The sequence below is a fragment of the Corylus avellana genome, chromosome 6 (assembly GCF_965113065.1).
Source record: "Corylus avellana chromosome 6, dhCorAvel1.hap1.2, whole genome shotgun sequence".
Taxonomy (NCBI): Eukaryota; Viridiplantae; Streptophyta; class Magnoliopsida; order Fagales; family Betulaceae; genus Corylus; species Corylus avellana.
The window spans coordinates 29707504-29725502 of record NC_142495.1 but is presented as its reverse complement, the minus strand read 5'-3'; the positions used below and the strand labels follow the sequence as shown (position 1 = coordinate 29725502).

At 36.6% G+C, this 17999-nt stretch overlaps 3 protein-coding genes across 3 annotated transcripts; 2 read left to right on the top strand and 1 right to left on the bottom strand.

Moving 5' to 3' along the window:
- Positions 1-68: 68 nt before the first annotated feature.
- LOC132187618 (protein MID1-COMPLEMENTING ACTIVITY 1-like) lies at positions 69-3770 on the bottom strand. Its single transcript, XM_059601987.2, has 7 exons — positions 3361-3770; positions 2208-2560; positions 2012-2124; positions 1572-1643; positions 1227-1333; positions 1046-1139; positions 69-397 (listed from the first exon to the last, which is right to left on the bottom strand). Exons 1-7 carry the CDS (start codon positions 3742-3744, stop codon positions 345-347), a joined length of 1176 nt encoding a protein of 391 aa, XP_059457970.2. The 5' UTR covers positions 3745-3770; the 3' UTR covers positions 69-344.
- Positions 3771-6696: 2926 nt separating this feature from the next.
- LOC132186451 (eukaryotic translation initiation factor 2 subunit alpha homolog) lies at positions 6697-12474 on the top strand. The gene is made up of 7 exons (XM_059600426.2): positions 6697-7222; positions 10682-10738; positions 10819-10905; positions 10984-11130; positions 11236-11340; positions 11761-11859; positions 12147-12474. The coding sequence occupies exons 1-7, from the start codon at positions 6839-6841 to the stop codon at positions 12300-12302; spliced, it is 1035 nt and encodes a 344-aa protein (XP_059456409.1). The 5' UTR covers positions 6697-6838; the 3' UTR covers positions 12303-12474.
- Positions 12475-14185: 1711 nt separating this feature from the next.
- On the top strand, positions 14186-17972 carry LOC132186450 (S-adenosyl-L-methionine-dependent methyltransferases superfamily protein). Its single transcript, XM_059600425.2, has 8 exons — positions 14186-14751; positions 14902-15051; positions 15461-15731; positions 15824-15934; positions 16120-16291; positions 16515-16769; positions 17086-17280; positions 17625-17972. The coding sequence occupies exons 1-8, from the start codon at positions 14314-14316 to the stop codon at positions 17821-17823; spliced, it is 1791 nt and encodes a 596-aa protein (XP_059456408.2). The 5' UTR covers positions 14186-14313; the 3' UTR covers positions 17824-17972.
- Positions 17973-17999: the final 27 nt, after the last annotated feature.

Here is a 17999-nt window from a genome sequence, read left to right as displayed (position 1 = left end):
GTGACACCTACGAGAGAATTTTATAGATGGGTCATTGCAAAATGCAAAGTGTACACATACAGTATTAATATCCCAACTCCAATTCAGGTTCATCTCAGTCAAATCATCTCCAATCTCCATTTGAATATACATCATCCTATTCATGTAACTGAGTAACGTCATGGTATAAGCTCTAGCAATCACATTTATATTTTGCCTTGCCATTCTCATATAGCGCAGATGAGTCAACGCAGGGCGTTTAAACTTCCTTTTCCTAGATCCTTTACAGATCTTACATTCTTTATGCGTGTAGCCGTATTTGCATTCCTGCAACTTGTACACATGTAGAATTTACATGGGATTCATCAAGGCTTCATGAATTGATATGGTGGAGGAATCATCTTTCTTCCTTGGCAACCTGCAGAGTTGAATTTGCAGTTAAAAGGTATGGAACCCACCTTTGGCTAACAAGTTTAGTAGGTTTCTTAAGCTAAGCGGTGAGCCAAATAGCTCGGTTTATTAGGAGTAAGAAACTGATTTATGCTCAGTAGGTGGTAATTTGAGATTTGGTTCATCCAATAGTAGGTTGTTCAAGAAACTCCTTATCAAGCCAATCCTGACTAGCCTAATTTACCATTTTTCATGGAAAAGTGACTGGATAAAACCAATGATTTGGATGAGGACGATGGGGAATAGGATCATCTTTTGAGTTGACTAAAAACCTATTTTTTGGCAAAATTTTGCATCGGTGGAAGGACAATTTTTCTTTGAACTGGGTTAGAGGTTCTTTTAAATCAATTTATTAAACTGACATATGTTCTTAGATCACATAATTCTCACATACATTTTTAATAAATGTAACAGAGCATGTCGTACCTGTCTTTAGAGTATGTAAAAATGTATGTGAGAATCGCATGTTCAAAATAATGAATGTCAATTTAATTGACTGGAGTTGGAGAAAAACTTTGTTATGTAAATAGCGAAAGGAATGTCAATTTAATTGACTGGAGTTGAAGAAAAACTTTGTTATGTAAATAGCGAAAAACAGTTCCAAAAATGTACCTACCTTCAAAGCCCCTAATTTCGAGCTCACGCCACTCTTGAACCAGGGCGCAGCAACAACACATGAGATGAGTTAAGAAATCATCTATTGAACTTCCCTACGAAACAAGACCAGACAATAATAAGCTAATATTCTGTAACCTTCACACCGAAGTACTTCTTTCATGGTCAAGGGAAGTACCCACCACAATGTTATAATGTTCCCGTAGTTTCTTTCTCACACAGCCAGTGTAGCAGCAACAACCACAGCAGAGGGAGTATGCAACTAGATCATTGGTTGCACTTTCATGAGCTGTACCTCAGAGATGGAACATGTGCAATTTATGTTAACAAACTAGCAGGTTAGTAATGATAATCCCATCACACTGTTTGACTGAATAGGATACTTGAAATGGAGATGAATTTTTTTGTGGTTCGAATTAGATTTTATAACCTCTAACATACGTGGCAACGAAAACAACATATACACTGTTAGATGTTGTAAAACTTAATATGGACAAGCAAAATGAAGTTTCGTTTGAGAAGCTTACATATTTGTCCTTTTGACAACAAGTTAGCCATTCGTGAAAATGTTCCACAGGGGTATACGCAGGTCTTTAAGCCTGTAGTAAGATAAGAAAACTTAGCTAATTGGTGATTGAACATTTCATAGCAATCCGATCTACTTGAAATCCATACCCACATAATAAGATCAGATTATATAAGTTCACTCTCATTTCTAAGCAGACAAAAATTAACTCGCAAAACATATTCTTGTGTCATTAGGCCATGTCTACTAAATACTAATGTTAGACTCTCACATGGACGATCTTATTGCAGTGCAACCCCATTATGTCTACTAAATACTAATGTAAGACTCTCACATGGACGATCTTATTGCAGTGCAACCCCATTGTATTCCTTCCCAATTTGATTAAAAAAAAAAAAATCCAAAATCCCGAATGTGGAAAAGAGAGTTTTTTGTACTCACTCAAACAAGGATCTTTGCAACAATCGAAAAGGTCAGCCTGCCATTGTGATTGATTTTGATACTGTGGCAACCCAGGGTATTCCTCATAGCTGGCTTTTGCATTGGAGATGTACCTGCATGCGGCATAATTTCATAAATCCTCTTTCATAATTCAGTGAAGAGACCAACATAGCAAGTCTCACAACTCGCAACTTACCTTGATATCACATAAGTCGGTTCATTGCCAAGAAGTTTCCTAATCTTCTTACCAGGAACGGCATTGACAACATTTTTTGTCACATCAATAAGATGTTCAATCAACCGGCATTGATCCAGGTCGTTATTTGTTTGTGCCCGCAACAATTCGATGTTTAATTTGTCTCTCTCTTCTTTGAGGGCTTCATGGAATTGCAGGTCCGGATACACACGATAGAGCGACTTTTCCAGGATCTCCGAATCTTGCTTTGTCCGATCAGGTTTGAGTATAACATCTTGGGCCTCAATATCCTCTTCTTCAAGGGTGTATTCCCTTTCATCCTCTTCAATTGCCTGCAATCCTTCCTTTATATTCTGGGTTCATTGTTTTAATACTACTTGGTTAGCCTCTGATTCATCCGCATACAATGAAAAAATAAAATGTAGTTAATGAAAACACGATATTTAAAATTGTAGTTAAAATGTGATAAAATTCTGGTTTAATTAGTCTTTAAAATCGTAGTTCAACCTTTACAATCACTCTCAAACATGAAAACGGGAATTTTTTCAAACTGTTATTATTATTATTATTATTATTATTTTACAAAAAGCACTCCCAAACATGATATTTTTATGCAATTTTGTTTAAAAATGCGTGTTTAAGCTGTAAAATCACGGGGCAAAATGCACTCTCAATTCGAAACGTTTAGGGAACCAAACATAGAGATAAAAAAGATTCTTTATTCATAAAACGTCTAAATGTGTAGAGTTGCCTTATTACTTCTTTATATGAAAAATATGAAATACAACATCTACTAGACATTAATGAAGTGAATTTGTTTCCCCTTTTCTCCCTCTCCCGCTTTGAAAAAAAAAAAAAAGTGAATTTGTTTCCTCGGGTCCCAAGTAATAATGAAAAATATATATGAGATTTATTTGTTAATGTATTTTGAGGGTATTTTTTATTTTTATTTGAAAAGTTTTTTAATATAATATATATGTGAAAATTATTTTTGTATTTTTATGAGTATTTTGTGTTTTGGTCGTGAGTCGTCGTGACTCATTGAAATTGACAATTAATTTGTTTCAAAGAAAATGAGAGAAAGCATAGCTTCTCTTCCTAAGCAAAATACAGGAAACAGATTACAACGGGAAAATATTATAGTTAGATGGACCTGCATCTGGAACTCGTGGACCAATGAAATCAACGGCACGAGACGAATATGACGATCGATCTCAGTCTGGACTTGGCGGAACTGATACACCGCATTCCACCCCTTGGCAAGCATGTAAAGACAGCTCTTCTCTCTGCAGCTCTCCACCAGCTCAAGCGCTTTCCTCAGTGCCTCCTCTAAGCCATCCAACGGCGCCTTCGTGTCCGGCAAGTTCATCAGGTCCGTCGATCTCAGCTGCTCCAACAGGTTCCCTACCAGCCTCACGTGCTCCGCTAGTTGCTCGCAGTTCTTGCGGTGTGTCATGGCGTTTCCGGCCGATGATATGATCATGTTCGACAGGCTTAACGCGTCCACCCCTGACGATGCCTCTGCATAACTCGCCATGCTGGTTGACTCGAAGCGATGGCTCCAGAGAAAGTGTTTATTTGTAGGAAGTGACTTGAAGACGAAGAGCAGAGGTTACTTTAATTATCTTATTTTTAGTTTTTGTTGCTTTTGTTGCTTTTTGCTTCTTCTTTTTTATTTTTATTTTGCTTTCTCTTTTTTGGCTTTGCTTTGGAAGGGCAACGAAGGAGGAAAGTAGGCCAATAGAGGGATGCTAGGCTTACAAATAAATTTTACAGAAAAACTTTTACAAACTGATGTGGCACAATATTATTGGATATAAGATAAGTTCAAATTTTGAAAAGCCTAATCTTGTTGTGCCACGTAAGTTTGTAAAAGTTTTTTTGTAAAATTTGTTTGTAAACCTAGTACTTCTCAGACCAATATATGTCCTCATTAGAAATTTAGAATAGTGTAACAAAAGTAACAAAAAAATTCCTCTGAAGTTGTGGCAGAGAAATTCTCTTTTTTTGGATCTGTTATTTCTGTTAAAAATTTTGTTTTATATCATGTGTTTTTTTGTTGTCAAAACAAAAATAATAACAAATAACCAAGATTTCTCATGATATGGAGGGGCCAAAATATGAATGAGGGGTTAAAGCTATTTTTGATAGGGGCTAAGCCTAATTTTTAAGCCTATATATATATATATATATATATATATATATATATATAACCTAATAAAAAAAATTAAAAGAAAATTTAAAAACCAAGGAGGCTATATACCTTGTCTCTACATGGTTCTGTCACTGTAAACCACCTATAAGATAAGACAATAAAAAAAATTAAAAGAAAATTTAAAAACCAAGGAGGCTATATACCTTGTCTCTACATGGTTCTGTCACTGTAAACCACCTATAAGATAAGACACTCAAAATTATTTTCACATTTATGTTATATTATAACACTTTTTTGCAAATCAAAAACAAAAATATCTCCTAAAATACATTAACAAACATAGGTATGTTTCATTGTTTATGTTTTCATTGTTTATTTGTTACATGATATTTCAACTTAATCATATGGTCCGTTATAATTTGGTAATGTTTGATCATATGCTATTTCATAAAATATATGATCATGATAAACTAACTTTTGAGATGTAAATTATAATGTGCAAAGAATGAAAAAGAAATTACATTAAATAATGAACACCCAAGTACATCGATTAAAATTCATTTGAAATGCTATTAAAAACTTTAGAAAGCAAAGTGTTGAAAAGAGTAGTAATATAGATCTCAATTTGTATTGAATCGCTTTTTTTATTTGTTGGAACGAATCAATTGAATATTACGAGTAATACTACAAGACTCTTGTGTCATTCATGTGTCCCTCCAAGAATGATGTGATTTTTAAAATTATTATTGAGCTTTTATTGATTATTATTAAATTTTGATCAAATGGTGACACAAGAAAAGCTTATAAAATTACTCGAATATTACATATACTAGGAAAGCTTATTCTAAAAGAAAGGATTGTGTGTAATACTTAAGGTTTCCCACACGATCTAATAGCTTTAATTTGAACCATTCATTTAATGTAACATCATATAGGAGAGAGGAAAAACAAGTGGAGCTGCTTCTTTGGTCACATAGGTGTTTCAAACATTCACTCACCCCTAAACATCAGCGTGAGGTGGCCGAACCATCTTAGTAGCCAAAAGAATTGGTTTGGAAACCCTCAATTATTGGATTAGGTGGGTAAATTGTCTCCACGGATAAAAAAAAAATAAAAATAAAAAATAAAAAAAAAAGGTGGTGTTTCATCCATCATTGTAATTCAAGAGGGTGATTTGGCAACTCGACCCACATCACCTATAACCAGGTTAAAGATGGTTCGGCCACTTCAACAACTACTCAAGCCATGCAAGCTACCCGTGTTATTTATTTATTTTTGGTGTTATTCAAAGGGGGAAAAAAGAGGGTTACAAAGAGAGTTTTTTTTGCTACAAATTCTTAAAGATGAGAGAATGAGAGTGAGAGGTAGGCCTGGGTATCGGTCAAAACAGTCCAGTTTTGGCTCTTATCAGTTATTAACCGATAATTTTTAGTTAAACGGTTTATTAACCGATACCGGACCAATAAGAATTTTAAGGTTATAATGGTACATGGTTAAACGGTTCGGTTCAAGCGGTTAACCGGTTTAACCGTGGGCTTTACATTGATTTATTTTGTTGTGCCAAAAATGAGTTTTTTTGACTTTTGAGAGCCCAAATACTTTTTGTTGGGTTAAAATAACTTATTAAAAATGAGTTGTTTTAGGGCCCAAATACTTTTTGTTGAAACCCAAATATTTGTTTTTTGGGCTAAAAATTGAAGCTTTTTTATATTGATCCACTACAACTTTTTTTTTATATATTATAAAATACATTTTTCCAAAGCAAATGGACTAATTAACATAATGAATGCTAATTAGACTAACAAAAATAGTTAATGAAAAATGCTTTCACCAAAGGTAAAGAAATCACATCTATTGCCATCACTAAAAAAAAAAATTAAACCTATCAAAACCCAAATTAAGATAAGGTTACATAAGTATATATATATAATCTCAAAACTACTTCGTTTTGACATCCCTACTTAACGGTTTATATCGGTTAAACGGTTAACCGATATGAAATTTTTAATCGGACCGATAAGCATACCAGCATAAAAAATTTAACCGATAAGGATATCGGCATATCGATTACGGTTAATATTGGTTCACAGTCGGTAATCGATAACCGGTTAATCTCTCCACGCCTAGTAGGGAATGCTTCTAAGCTAACCATGTTTTTTCTTACTTGCAAACCGTTTAGTTAAAATAGACGGGTAAAATAAAAACTATTACACCCGCTTGCACAGGATCCGAATCCGAAGTGTAGTTTGGAATCTAATAGTAGCTTACGGTTTAAATCGTGGGTTCGAATCGGACGGTGGTTTGAAGTCCGAATAATTAATCGGAGTAGGATTTTCCGCGAAACGTTTTTTAAGAGGAACAAAACCCACGACCGTCTTTGCTAATTGCTATCACACTCTCTGCTAGCCCTAAACCCTCGTGCTCTCTCACCAAACCCTCGGCTTTTCATTTCCTTTCTTTGATTGAGTCCTCGGCCATGGCAACGCACACCCCGAACCTCGAGTGCCGAATGTACGAGGCCAAGTATCCAGAGGTGGACATGGCGGTGATGATACAGGTGAAGAACATCGCCGACATGGGCGCGTACGTGTCCTTGCTCGAGTACAACAACATTGAGGGTATGATCCTGTTCTCGGAGCTCTCCCGCCGTCGGATTCGTAGTGTGAGTAGCTTAATCAAAGTGGGTCGGATAGAGCCCGTAATGGTGCTCCGGGTTGACAAAGAGAAGGGGTACATTGATCTCAGCAAGCGGAGGGTCTCCGAAGAGGACATCCAAGCCTGCGAGGAGAGGTACAACAAGAGCAAGCTCGTCCACTCCATTATGCGCCACGTGGCCGAGACGATGGGCAACGATTTGGAGGTATAGACAATAGTTGTTTCATAGAACTCTATTGCGAGATTCATTGTTTGATTTGTTTTCGATGCCCGCTTCGCCTTTTCTTTTGGTTTTGTGTTTAGCCCTGAATTTTGTTTGCAGGGGTTTTACGTTTTGCTGTTGTTTTGGTTTCTGATTGCGTTGGTGTAGGGTTTCAGTTTTCTTTTGTCCCAAATATTGTAGAATTTGTGGGGTTTAGGAGTCAATGGTGTGACTATGTATCGGAGTTTGTTTCTGGAAATACAGCTCTGCACACTCTTAGGGTGCTGCGAGAACAGAGGGAAAATAAAGAATCTCCCGCATTGAGTCTTATGCTTATCCGTTTGGTTTTAAGACAAATGAAAACTCCTTACAAAGATGTCTTATAGGACCTGTATTTAGATGATATGGATATTGCAAATATTTGTGGTTAATGTTTTGTTTCTGCTTGAATATTCCCTTGTTTAACAGTTTGAGTGCTGAGAAAGAACAGAATTTGTGTATGATGTTTCCTATGTTTCTTTCAACTAAGCAAAATACTTGTATTAGGCCTGGATGCAGATATTAACTATTATTGGGGGAAAGGGTGCTATTGGCATACGATATTTTTGGGGAGTTCAGGCCTTGGAGGGATGTTTAGTTAAGAGTGAGGCAGCAAAATTGTGAATGTAATAAGATAGGGCATCAGTAGTGCATCGGGAAGTTGACACTTAGAGCCTGTTTAAGATTGCGTTTGAGAAATAGAGCTTTTAAGTCAAAAAGCATTTTTTGGCAAAAGCTTAAAAATTAAGCTTTTGCCAAAAGTGCACTTATCAAAAAAAAAAAAAAAAAGCTTTTGCCAAAAGTGCATTTTGGCAATTTTTTAGTTTTTTGGACCCTTAAAAGCGCTTATAATTTCTTTTACCAAACGAGTACTTTTTTCCTTCAAACAAACTTTTTGAGTGTTAAACGCACTTTTAGACTCCTCAAATGCACATCCAAACATGCCCTTAGTAGGAATTAGAATTACTCTAGCAGGCGAACCATTCTAGTGCCTATTTTAGGCAGTTCTGCATTGGAGGATCCATTGCCATATGGCATCGAATTAATTTGTGGTTGACCTATTGGAGCCAACCTGCCATTATTTGTATATAAGCTCTCCAGTTTGCGTTTAGGCTGTAAATTTGCTTTTGGATTTCCTATTCGTGTGTGTTTGTGAATAAGACTAGGTTTATTTGGGATATAACAAATAGCTTTTTTTATTGTAAGTAATCGAAATGTTATTAAAAAAAAGAAAAGAAAAAAGAAGGATACTCATGTACACATGAAGTATACAAGAAGAACACCTAACTAGAAATGAAAAGGTTGTAAAAAAATCATGAAAATAAAGCACACAAGGAAAGTCTACAGCAGATGCCCAATGGAAAGGAGTATTGAAAAAGAAGGACTTTAAATCCACCACCATCCTCTTACGGTCTTCAGAACTCCTATAATTTATTTTCCTCCAAATACACCATAAAAGACAAGACAAAATCATCTTCCACGCTGCTATACTCTGGGGATTGCCATTCAATCCTCTCCAACAAGCATTTAGGTAAGCCACTCTCCTAGGCATTACCCAAGTAAGACTAGCACGACTAAAGATAGCACACCATATGGCACTAGCAATCTTATATTATAGTAAAAGATAATCCATAGACTCCACATTTCTTATACATACAACACCAACCCACCACAATGACATGTTGCTTCCTAAGGTTATCCATGATGAGGATTTTTCCTAGAACAGCTGACCAAGCAAAGAGCATCACTCTCAAGGGGACCTTATTGCCAGATATACTTTCAAGGGAAAGCAATACAATCATGGAAGATAAGAACATTATAGAACGATTTAACTTTGAATAACCCTTTCTTGGAAGGGGCCCAACAAAGCTTATCTTCACTTCCCCGGCCCGCTCTAGAGGAATACAATAAATTGAAGACCGAAGCAAAGACTTCCACCTCTCAATCATGAGCCGCTTTGATAAAGTTTACGTTGCACTTATCGGATTCACTAGAAACTTCCAAATGATCTGCTAGAGAGGCATCCTTTACGCGAGCTATACTATGCAAAACAGGGAAAACTTCCTTGAGGGCCTAATTTTCACACCATGTAACACGTGAGTCCCATATTGGAAAGATAAGTAGCCCGCATAAGATGAGTAGTTTATAAAGATACTCATGAGTGCTAAGTTCCACATTGCTTACTTATTAGGTGAAAATAAGATGGAGGCTCCGAATTGACTAGTCTTTTTGGAGTGATAGCATATATGTAGGTAGTGTTTTTCCTGGTTCGTTATAAATGGTGTCAAAGCAGAAATCCTAAGTTCGAACCTTGTTTTCATAATTTATCTCAAATTTTAATTAAATAATTTACGTGGTTGGCCTCATCTATTAAGAAAAAGTTTGAATCCTCGCATGAGCAGTATTAGAATAAAAATTAAATGATTATGAAATTCATCATTTCCTATAAATTTAAGCTTTTGGGATAAATTGTGATTTATCATAGAATCAGAGTCACCTGGTAACGCAATGTGGTACTGGAGAATTATATAACGTAACCTTGATGAGGACGTGAAGTATTTAAGGGGGAGAGATTGTAATACCCCGGTCTCATATTGGGAAGATGAGTAGTTCATATTGAGTGGATAGTTTATAACGACACTCATGGGTGCTAAGTCTCACATTGTTTACTTATTAGGTGAAATTGAGTTTTATAAGTAATTATATGAAAGCTTCAAATTAACTAGTCCTTTTGGGGTGATAATGCAAATGTGGCTAGCGCTTTCTTTGAGTTGTTGCACACCACTTGCCATTCTAAAATCTAATCTTAAAGTTATCTCCCATCTCAAATCTGGTGTGACTAGCAAACTTTCTTTAGCCCCTCCTAATATTTTCTATATCCCACCCCAAATGACCCATGATCCTCATTAGAGCATCGCCCACTCCACGAGCTACCATATTTAGAATCCACTACAACTCTCTACAAGGCTTCTCTCATGCATATAGTGCTACAACCACTTTCCCAAGGGAGCACGATTGAAGAGGAACAAATTTCGAATCTCCAACCCTTCTCAGAAATCGGAGAAGAAACATTGGATTAGCTTACTGTGTGATATTTTAACTCTTTATTTAACAAATAGCATTTTTATTCACAAGCATGCGATCTTGTTATGTCCTTTTTCTTTTTTCAATTCTTTCATCCGCACTTGGTGGTCCTTTTTTTATAATCCTTAGTTGTTGCCAAGTTCCTTTCAGCTCCACAAAGACTTGGATCTTTTTCTGGTTTGGTACTCTTAAGTCCTTTCAACATTACTTATCAAAAAAAAAAAAAAAAAGTCCTTTCAACATTGCATGTATAACCAAACTTTTGACTGATGGTGGTGCTTACATATTGTTCTCATTTCTTTTCGTTAGTTATTTCTAAATGGAAGTTACTTGTTTCAGGATCTGTACATCCATGTTGGCTGGCCTTTGTACAGGAAATATGGTCATGCTTTTGAGGTGAGAATGCTTGCTATTTGTTGGAGGTAATTTTTATCTTCTGAATTTGCAGTTGGGGATCTAAAATTTTTCATGCGCAGGCATTCAAAATAGTCGTGACTGATCCTGATACTGTCCTTAATTCTCTTACCCGTGAAGTCAAAGAACTTGGCCCTGATGGACAGGAGGTAAGTGTTCTCTTTGTAAGGTATTATTGCACACTCTTCCTCTTGATGACTAAAGCCACCTTCTATCTCATTTGCCAGGTGACTAAGGTAGTTCCTGCTATCACAGAGGATGTGAAAGAATCTTTGGTAAGAAATATTAGGAGAAGAATGACCCCACAACCTTTAAAGATTCGGGCTGACATTGAAATGAAATGCTTCCAGTTTGATGGTGTTCTTCACATCAAGGTCTTTTTTTTTTTCTTTTCTTTTTATCCTTTCTTTCTTGGATGGGTGCTTATTTAAGTTGGAAAGGGCTATCCTGTTTACACGTTTTAATCTTTGACCTTGTAGGATGCCATGCGGAAAGCTGAAGCTGCTGGGAATGATGACTGTCCTGTGAAAATTAAATTGGTTGCTCCTCCACTTTATGTTCTTACCACTCAGACTCTTGACAAGGTTTGTGCAAACCCTCGCACAGTATTTATTTGATGATTTATTTTTAACACTTTATACAAATGAGCGAAATATGGTCAGCTAATTCAATGTAATGTGCCTATGTGTAAGCTCTACTTGAGGCAATGAAATGTCTCACTTCATACTTACCAAAAGAAGAACAAATTATGGGTTACTTCATGTTTCTGTTTCAATGTTGTGGTCTAATCAGCCTAACAGTGGAAGATACCATCTTTTCCCTGGTTATTTTGTTTTGTTGAAGTTCATTTCTTTCTCAGTTTTCCCCCATACACCAATAGGAAATTCTGTAAATTAGAGCTTGTAAACATGGTATCAGTCCTTCAACTTCTTTGGAGGCAGTTGAAAAGTAGTCTACTGGTCGGAATTTTTTTTTTTAACCTACTTCTTTTTTGGATGGGGCAGGAGCAAGGAATAACGGTTCTTACCAAAGCAATTACAGCTTGCACTGAAGCAATAGAAAAGCAGAAGGGAAAACTCGTTGTGAAGGAGGCACCCAGAGCAGTGAGTGTCACTCTCACTTTTAACTTTAATGTTGATTTTGTTAGGCGTTCTCTTATTTACTTGTGTACTTGGAGCGTTTTATGCTTTTAATGTAAAATATGTTGATTTTGCCATTTTTTGACATCCAGTGGACTTTGAATTCAGTTGACATCTTGTTATAGAAAAGCCACAGAACTTGATGTATTTTCTAGGCAATATGGCAATATTTTTGACTAAATAGGTTTTTAGTTACTTAGCATAGCAACGTGCTATTTTTCTTTGGGGACTGATATGGTGCATTTATTTAGGTGAGTGAACGAGATGATAAACTACTTGCTGAGCACATGGCTAAGCTACGTCAGGATAATGAAGAGATTAGTGGCGATGAGAATAGTGAAGAAGAGGAAGACACTGGAATGGGAGAAGTTGATGTGGAAAACGCAGGTGCTGCCATAGCAGACTGAAGCAGCATATAGAATGACTATTTATTTTTTTCACCATCTTCGTGTAACTTTTTTTTTTTTAAATGAGCTGATTTTGTGGTTGTATACAACCAAGCAAGTGATTGAGCAGTTTTCCAAGTGCGGAACATTATACCTCATTATTTCAATGTAAACTATTTTGTGTTATGTAAAATTGTAGTGGTGCCCTCAACAGGGGCGGAGCCAGGGGGTTTGAGAGGGGGCATATGCCCTCCCTCAACTCCTAAAAGTTTTCCTTACCCCTTGGTAAAAAATTTTCTTATGCCCCCTTAGCCGTGATTATGCTCCCCCCCAGCCATAAGCATGCCCCCTCAACTATGATTATGCCCCCTCAGTAAGTTAAAAGTTTTTAGAAAGTTTCGACGAATGAAAGGTTGAGTTTCAGAGGAATGAAAGGTTGAAGATGAAGTAAGGTGGAAGAGAAAAAGAAATAAACAAAACAAAAAGACTTCCGACATCCTACAGGAGTGTAAGAAATGTGGAAAAAAATAAAAAATACATTAAAAAAGTGTACCGGCTAGCTTACAAAGCTAACAAATAACAAATTAACAATAGCTAGCAAAAGGACAAAGACATGTATGTGTGTTGTGCAAGTGTACCATTTGTTTCTAGTCTTTTAGATAGACTAGACAGGTGCGCATGCAATGTAATACATACTTGCACGCATGCCTTTATCTCATTATCTCATTATTTACATGGAGATAAAAATATTTTTTTAGAACTATACAACAGCATACTACACGTTTTTGGGTTTTTTTTTTTTAGAGCTATTGCAATTTGCCAATTAATTCTAAGGATTGAAGGAGATGAATTGTCAAATAAGCGATTTTCTTCTGCGTTTTTTCCTTTCACTTTCCAATTTCAAGCATTCAAGCCCCAACATAAAAATTGAGGTATGTACTTAAATTTTTATATTTAGATTTAAATTGTTCTTTTAAATTAAGTGTTTATATTTAAATTCTTTTAAATTGTTCTTTGATATTTAATTATTTTTCTAATATTTTTATTTAATTTTATTTTTTATTCATTAAAATTTTTTTGCCCCCTATCCCTAGCAACATCCTGACTCCGCCCCCTGGCCCTCGACACTAATTTAACACTGTCTAATAAATTTTAAGTGGTATATGTATTTAAAAATAAAACATGTCAATAGATGTAAAAGGGGTGTAAAGAGTAGCATTGCTATGCCTGAAAAACTGCCTCCCTCTCTCCCTGTGCATGTGTTTGTGTGCGCGTGTGCGTGCGCACAAGGGCCTGCTCATCTTGTTGGACCCAATTCCAAAACAATTCGTATTGATTGTAGTTCGACATTGAATAGATTTCGGTGGCACCTCCTCCACCAGTGAAATTATATTATGGTGTTTCTTTCCTTATCTTTGTCGGCTTTTAAAGAATTCTGAAAGCTGTTTGTTGTCAAATGATGACTCTCATGACACATTATTAATGGCTCTAAGCTGATTCTGAAAAACATACAGCTAAGCCATCCATACTTTTGCATTTTGGTGATTTGAGATACTAACAAATAGCTCTCTCAGCTTAGCTCTATGTAGCCCACCGACAGTTTTTTTTTGTTTTTTTTTTTCTTCTTCTAATGGAGTTTATTAAACCGACATATTTTAAAATATGTAATTTATTTTAAATAAATTATATAATTTTTTAAATACACTAAAAATCACGTACTTTTAAACAGAAATATGGGTCCAAAAGACTTTTATTAAATAAATTTCATCCAAACTATACTAGTTGGAGACGAGTCGGGGCTCAAATTGATTACCCGAGCCGAGCCCAAAAGCCCAGCGTCTCAGAATTGGAAAATGATTTAAAATATAAAGCTGTTAAATTATACCCGCACTAGATAACGACATTTCGAATCCCACTAATTCAATCACTCACCGCGTCTCTCTGTCTCCCTCCACAGTTTCAGTCAGATCTTGATCAGCTCCTTTTTAGCTCTTCAATTCAGTCCCTCTTTCTCTTTTTCCCTTTTCTAAAAATGGCCATCACATTCATCAAAGAAAGAAAATTCCCATTCATCGTAACCCTCGCAGTACTTCTAATCTGCTTCACAATCCTCCTCTTCACCAACACCAACGCCAACCGCTACCCTCTCTTCCTCTATTCCTCTTCCTCCTCCGACACCACCATCCATCCCTCAAACCCTAGCGCCCCCGCAACCCCGCCCCCAAAAAACGACACCGCTCCGGTACTCAATGCGGATTTGGATTTTGATCTTAAATGGAAGCTCTGTAAAGGTGTCGTGGCCGTCGATTACATACCGTGTTTGGATAACTTTAAGGCGATCAAGGCGTTGAAGTCCAGGAGGCATATGGAGCATCGAGAGCGGCATTGCCCGGATCCGAGCCCGCGGTGCTTGGTCCCGCTTCCCAGTGGGTACAAGTTCCCGCTTCCCTGGCCTAAGAGCAGGGACATGGTGAGATTGCTTCTTTGGTAAGATTTGTTTCTGTCGTTTAAGAAAAGTGTGTTTGTTTTATCCTCCAGATTTTCTAGGTAACTCTGAAATTTGATTGATGGGAGTACTTCTTTTGTATTTTCTGAATCGAGATGTGTCTCTGTTTTCCAGATTTGGTATGATAATGTTCCTCACCCAAAGCTTGTTGAGTACAAGAAGGACCAAAACTGGGTGCGTAAGTCTGGTGATTATCTTGTTTTTCCTGGAGGTGGCACCCAATTCAAGGAAGGAGTTACCAGTTACATTGAATTTATAGAAAAGGTATACCATTTTTGTGTGGCTTTATCAGCCTATAAACCTTACCATGTGTTGAAAGTATTAATTAAATAATTAAATTTATGGTTTGTTATGAACTTAAAACTTTTGGATAAGCATTGATTTATTATAGTATTAGACTAAAGGTATTGAGATCAATCCTTGACTCGCTAGTTTATTCTTATTTCAATTAAATATTCAATGTGTTGGGTTTTACTTGTAGGAGACCGCATGTAAAGGAAGTATTAATTAAATAATTAAATTTATCATTTCCGCTATCATCTTAATTTTTTGGAATAAATGGTAATTCATTCATGCGCCTATTTATATCATCTCCATCTCTGTTGTGTTTAGCATTAATAGTATTTGTTCTTGATAACCATGTGATGAACTTTGTTTTTCTTGTGTTACTTAGACTTTACAAACTATTGGGTGGGGGAGGCATGTCAGGGTTATATTAGATGTTGGTTGTGGAGTTGCTAGCTTCGGTGGCTATTTGCTGGACAAAAATGTGATTACCATGTCATTTGCTCCAAAGGATGAGCACGAAGCTCAGATACAGTTTGCTCTTGAACGAGGGATTCCTGCGACCCTTTCAGTCATTGGAACACAGAAGCTGACCTTCTCAGACAATGCATATGATTTGATTCACTGTGCACGATGCAGGGTTCACTGGGATGCAAATGGTACTTTATATAACCGCTTTTCACTATTAAGTCTGAAGATCTATCTTTAATTCATTTTCACTGTGTTCTGTCGTTTTGGTTGTAAATCTTAGGTGGGAGACCCTTACTCGAACTCAACAGAATTCTTAGGCCCGGTGGTTTTTTTGTATGGTCTGCTACACCAGTTTATCGGGACGATGAAAGAGATCAGAATGTATGGAATGGTTTGTGTTCTGATCTCATTCTCTTGATTGTGTCACTCTAGTGACTCATGATTTTTTAGATGTTGTAGTTAATTCTTATTTTTGTATTCATCATTTCATCACATTTAGCAATATGAGATCCAGAGAAGCTTGAATTTGTGTGTAGTTAACCAAAGTTGGACATTTGCATTTAATATTTCTTGCAGCTATGGTGGGTCTGACAAAATCGATGTGCTGGAAAGTTGTGGCTAAGACTGTTGATTCATCTGGAATTGGGCTTGTAATATACCAGAAGCCTGTTTCACCTTCCTGTTATGAAAAACGCAAAGAAAATAATCCACCTTTATGTGAACAGAAAGATACGAGAAACAGCTCATGGTATTTTCCTAAAACTAAGCTGTGATCTCCATCAAACTAATATTGCTGCTGCTGCTACTGTTACTGTTATTAGTGCTAGTGGTGGCACATGTGATATGCTTATGCCACATTAGTATGTCAGCAAGGGGCAACATAGAAATCCCATTGGTTGAACAAAGAGAAAGACTTCTTTAGTCAGAATACTATTCTGAATATGATAATCTTTTCCATATTTCCGTGGTAGGTACGTGCCTCTCAGTGGTTGTCTTTCTCTGCCTCCAGTCGATAATATGGGTAACTTGTTCAGCTGGCCCATGCCCTGGCCCAAGAGGCTGAACAGTAAACCTGCAAGCCTATCAACCGAACCAGGTGCTGAAGAAATGTTTTATGAGGACACAAAACATTGGTCTGCACTTGTATCCGATGTTTATTTGAACAAACTCGCCATAAACTGGTCCAGTGTGAGGAATGTGATGGATATGAATGCTCATAATGGAGGGTAAATTAAACGACCATTTCTTCATTTCTGTTTGTTTTATTAGTTACCCACTAATCTATGGTTCTCCATTGCTCTTGGTTTTTTCTTTCTCTAAAGGTGAACATGCAAATAGAGGGCTGAGATTCGTCTATAATTTACTAATTAGCTTTATTTGATCCCACCCTTTCTTTTTTTTCTTTGCCACTTCTGTGTTGCAAGGAGTCCACGTTTCTGTCTTGATGGGTTCTTTTCTAATGTTGCCTTGGGTCCATCAATAGCACATTGCAGGATCACCCTCCATCTCTCTAAACTGAATTTGAGTTTCTGCTTATTTCAGATTTGCTGCAGCACTTACTGGTCTTCCTGTCTGGGTAATGAATGTGATCCCCATTGATGTACCAGATACTCTGTCCATTATATTTGACAGAGGATTGATTGGCATCTATCATGACTGGTGCGAGTCTCTTAATACCTATCCTCGAACATATGATCTCCTGCATTCCAGCTTTCTCTTCAGAGATCGTACACAAAGGTACAGCAACCATTTTACTCGCTGCCCTCTTATATGGCTGACTAGTTATACATGTTTTCAAGTGCTCGCTTTCTAACATGACAATGAAAATCACCATTGAATAAAATAACAAATGAAAGTACATATAGCATTCAATAATAATTTTCACTGTCACGTCAAGAAATAAGCACTTGGGAGTATGTGTAACATTTATCAGACTACATTTATACCCTTTCTAAGTATCACCCTATTTGCAATGTCTCCCTCTAGATTCATTCTTTTTGCCGAAAATTTGAGAACAAACCTAAATTAATATTTTCATTTTGGCTTTTCAACGGTGGCCTAAGAATTTGGGATTTTGTCAGATGTGATGCCATAGATGTAGTCGTTGAGATGGATCGCATATTGAGACCAGGCGGGTATGTTGTGGTTCAGGACACCATGGAAATGATTAACATGCTTACTCCAATCTTGCGTTCGCTTCATTGGTCGGTAGCCTCCTATGAAGGTCAGTTTCTTGTTGGTAAGAAGGGTTTCTGGCGTCCAACGGTTGGAGAAACTTAATCATTTATTGGAGTTGATCATTTACCACTGTAAAATTTTTTACTCCTAGTTTTATATGTTCTATTGACAAATATAAGAAAGAAAAATAGATAGAAATATTTAAAAGAAAGAAAACATTCCTTCCTACTCTTACTACAAAGGTTCTTAATCGCAAGATCCAAATTCGATCTTCTCTA

What these genes read in the sequence shown, in the direction of transcription:
- LOC132187618 (XM_059601987.2), bottom strand. Translation starts at nt 3,744, where the DNA reads ATGGCGAGTTATGCAGAGGCATCGTCAGGGGTGGACGCGTTAAGCCTG. An exon ending in TTGCAAAGATCCTTGTTTGA is followed by an intron (nt 1,644 to 2,011) that starts GTGAGTACAAAA and finishes ATCTTACTACAG; the next exon opens with GCTTAAAGACCTGCGTATAC. An exon ending in GTTGTCAAAAGGACAAATAT is followed by an intron (nt 1,334 to 1,571) that starts GTAAGCTTCTCA and finishes TCTGAGGTACAG; the next exon opens with CTCATGAAAGTGCAACCAAT.
- LOC132186451 (XM_059600426.2), top strand. Translation starts at nt 6,839, where the DNA reads ATGGCAACGCACACCCCGAACCTCGAGTGCCGAATGTACGAGGCCAAG. An exon ending in CGATGGGCAACGATTTGGAG is followed by an intron (nt 7,223 to 10,681) that starts GTATAGACAATA and finishes TACTTGTTTCAG; the next exon opens with GATCTGTACATCCATGTTGG. An exon ending in TGAAGGAGGCACCCAGAGCA is followed by an intron (nt 11,860 to 12,146) that starts GTGAGTGTCACT and finishes GCATTTATTTAG; the next exon opens with GTGAGTGAACGAGATGATAA.
- LOC132186450 (XM_059600425.2), top strand. Translation starts at nt 14,314, where the DNA reads ATGGCCATCACATTCATCAAAGAAAGAAAATTCCCATTCATCGTAACC. An exon ending in ACATTGAATTTATAGAAAAG is followed by an intron (nt 15,052 to 15,460) that starts GTATACCATTTT and finishes TGTGTTACTTAG; the next exon opens with ACTTTACAAACTATTGGGTG. An exon ending in AGATCAGAATGTATGGAATG is followed by an intron (nt 15,935 to 16,119) that starts GTTTGTGTTCTG and finishes TATTTCTTGCAG; the next exon opens with CTATGGTGGGTCTGACAAAA.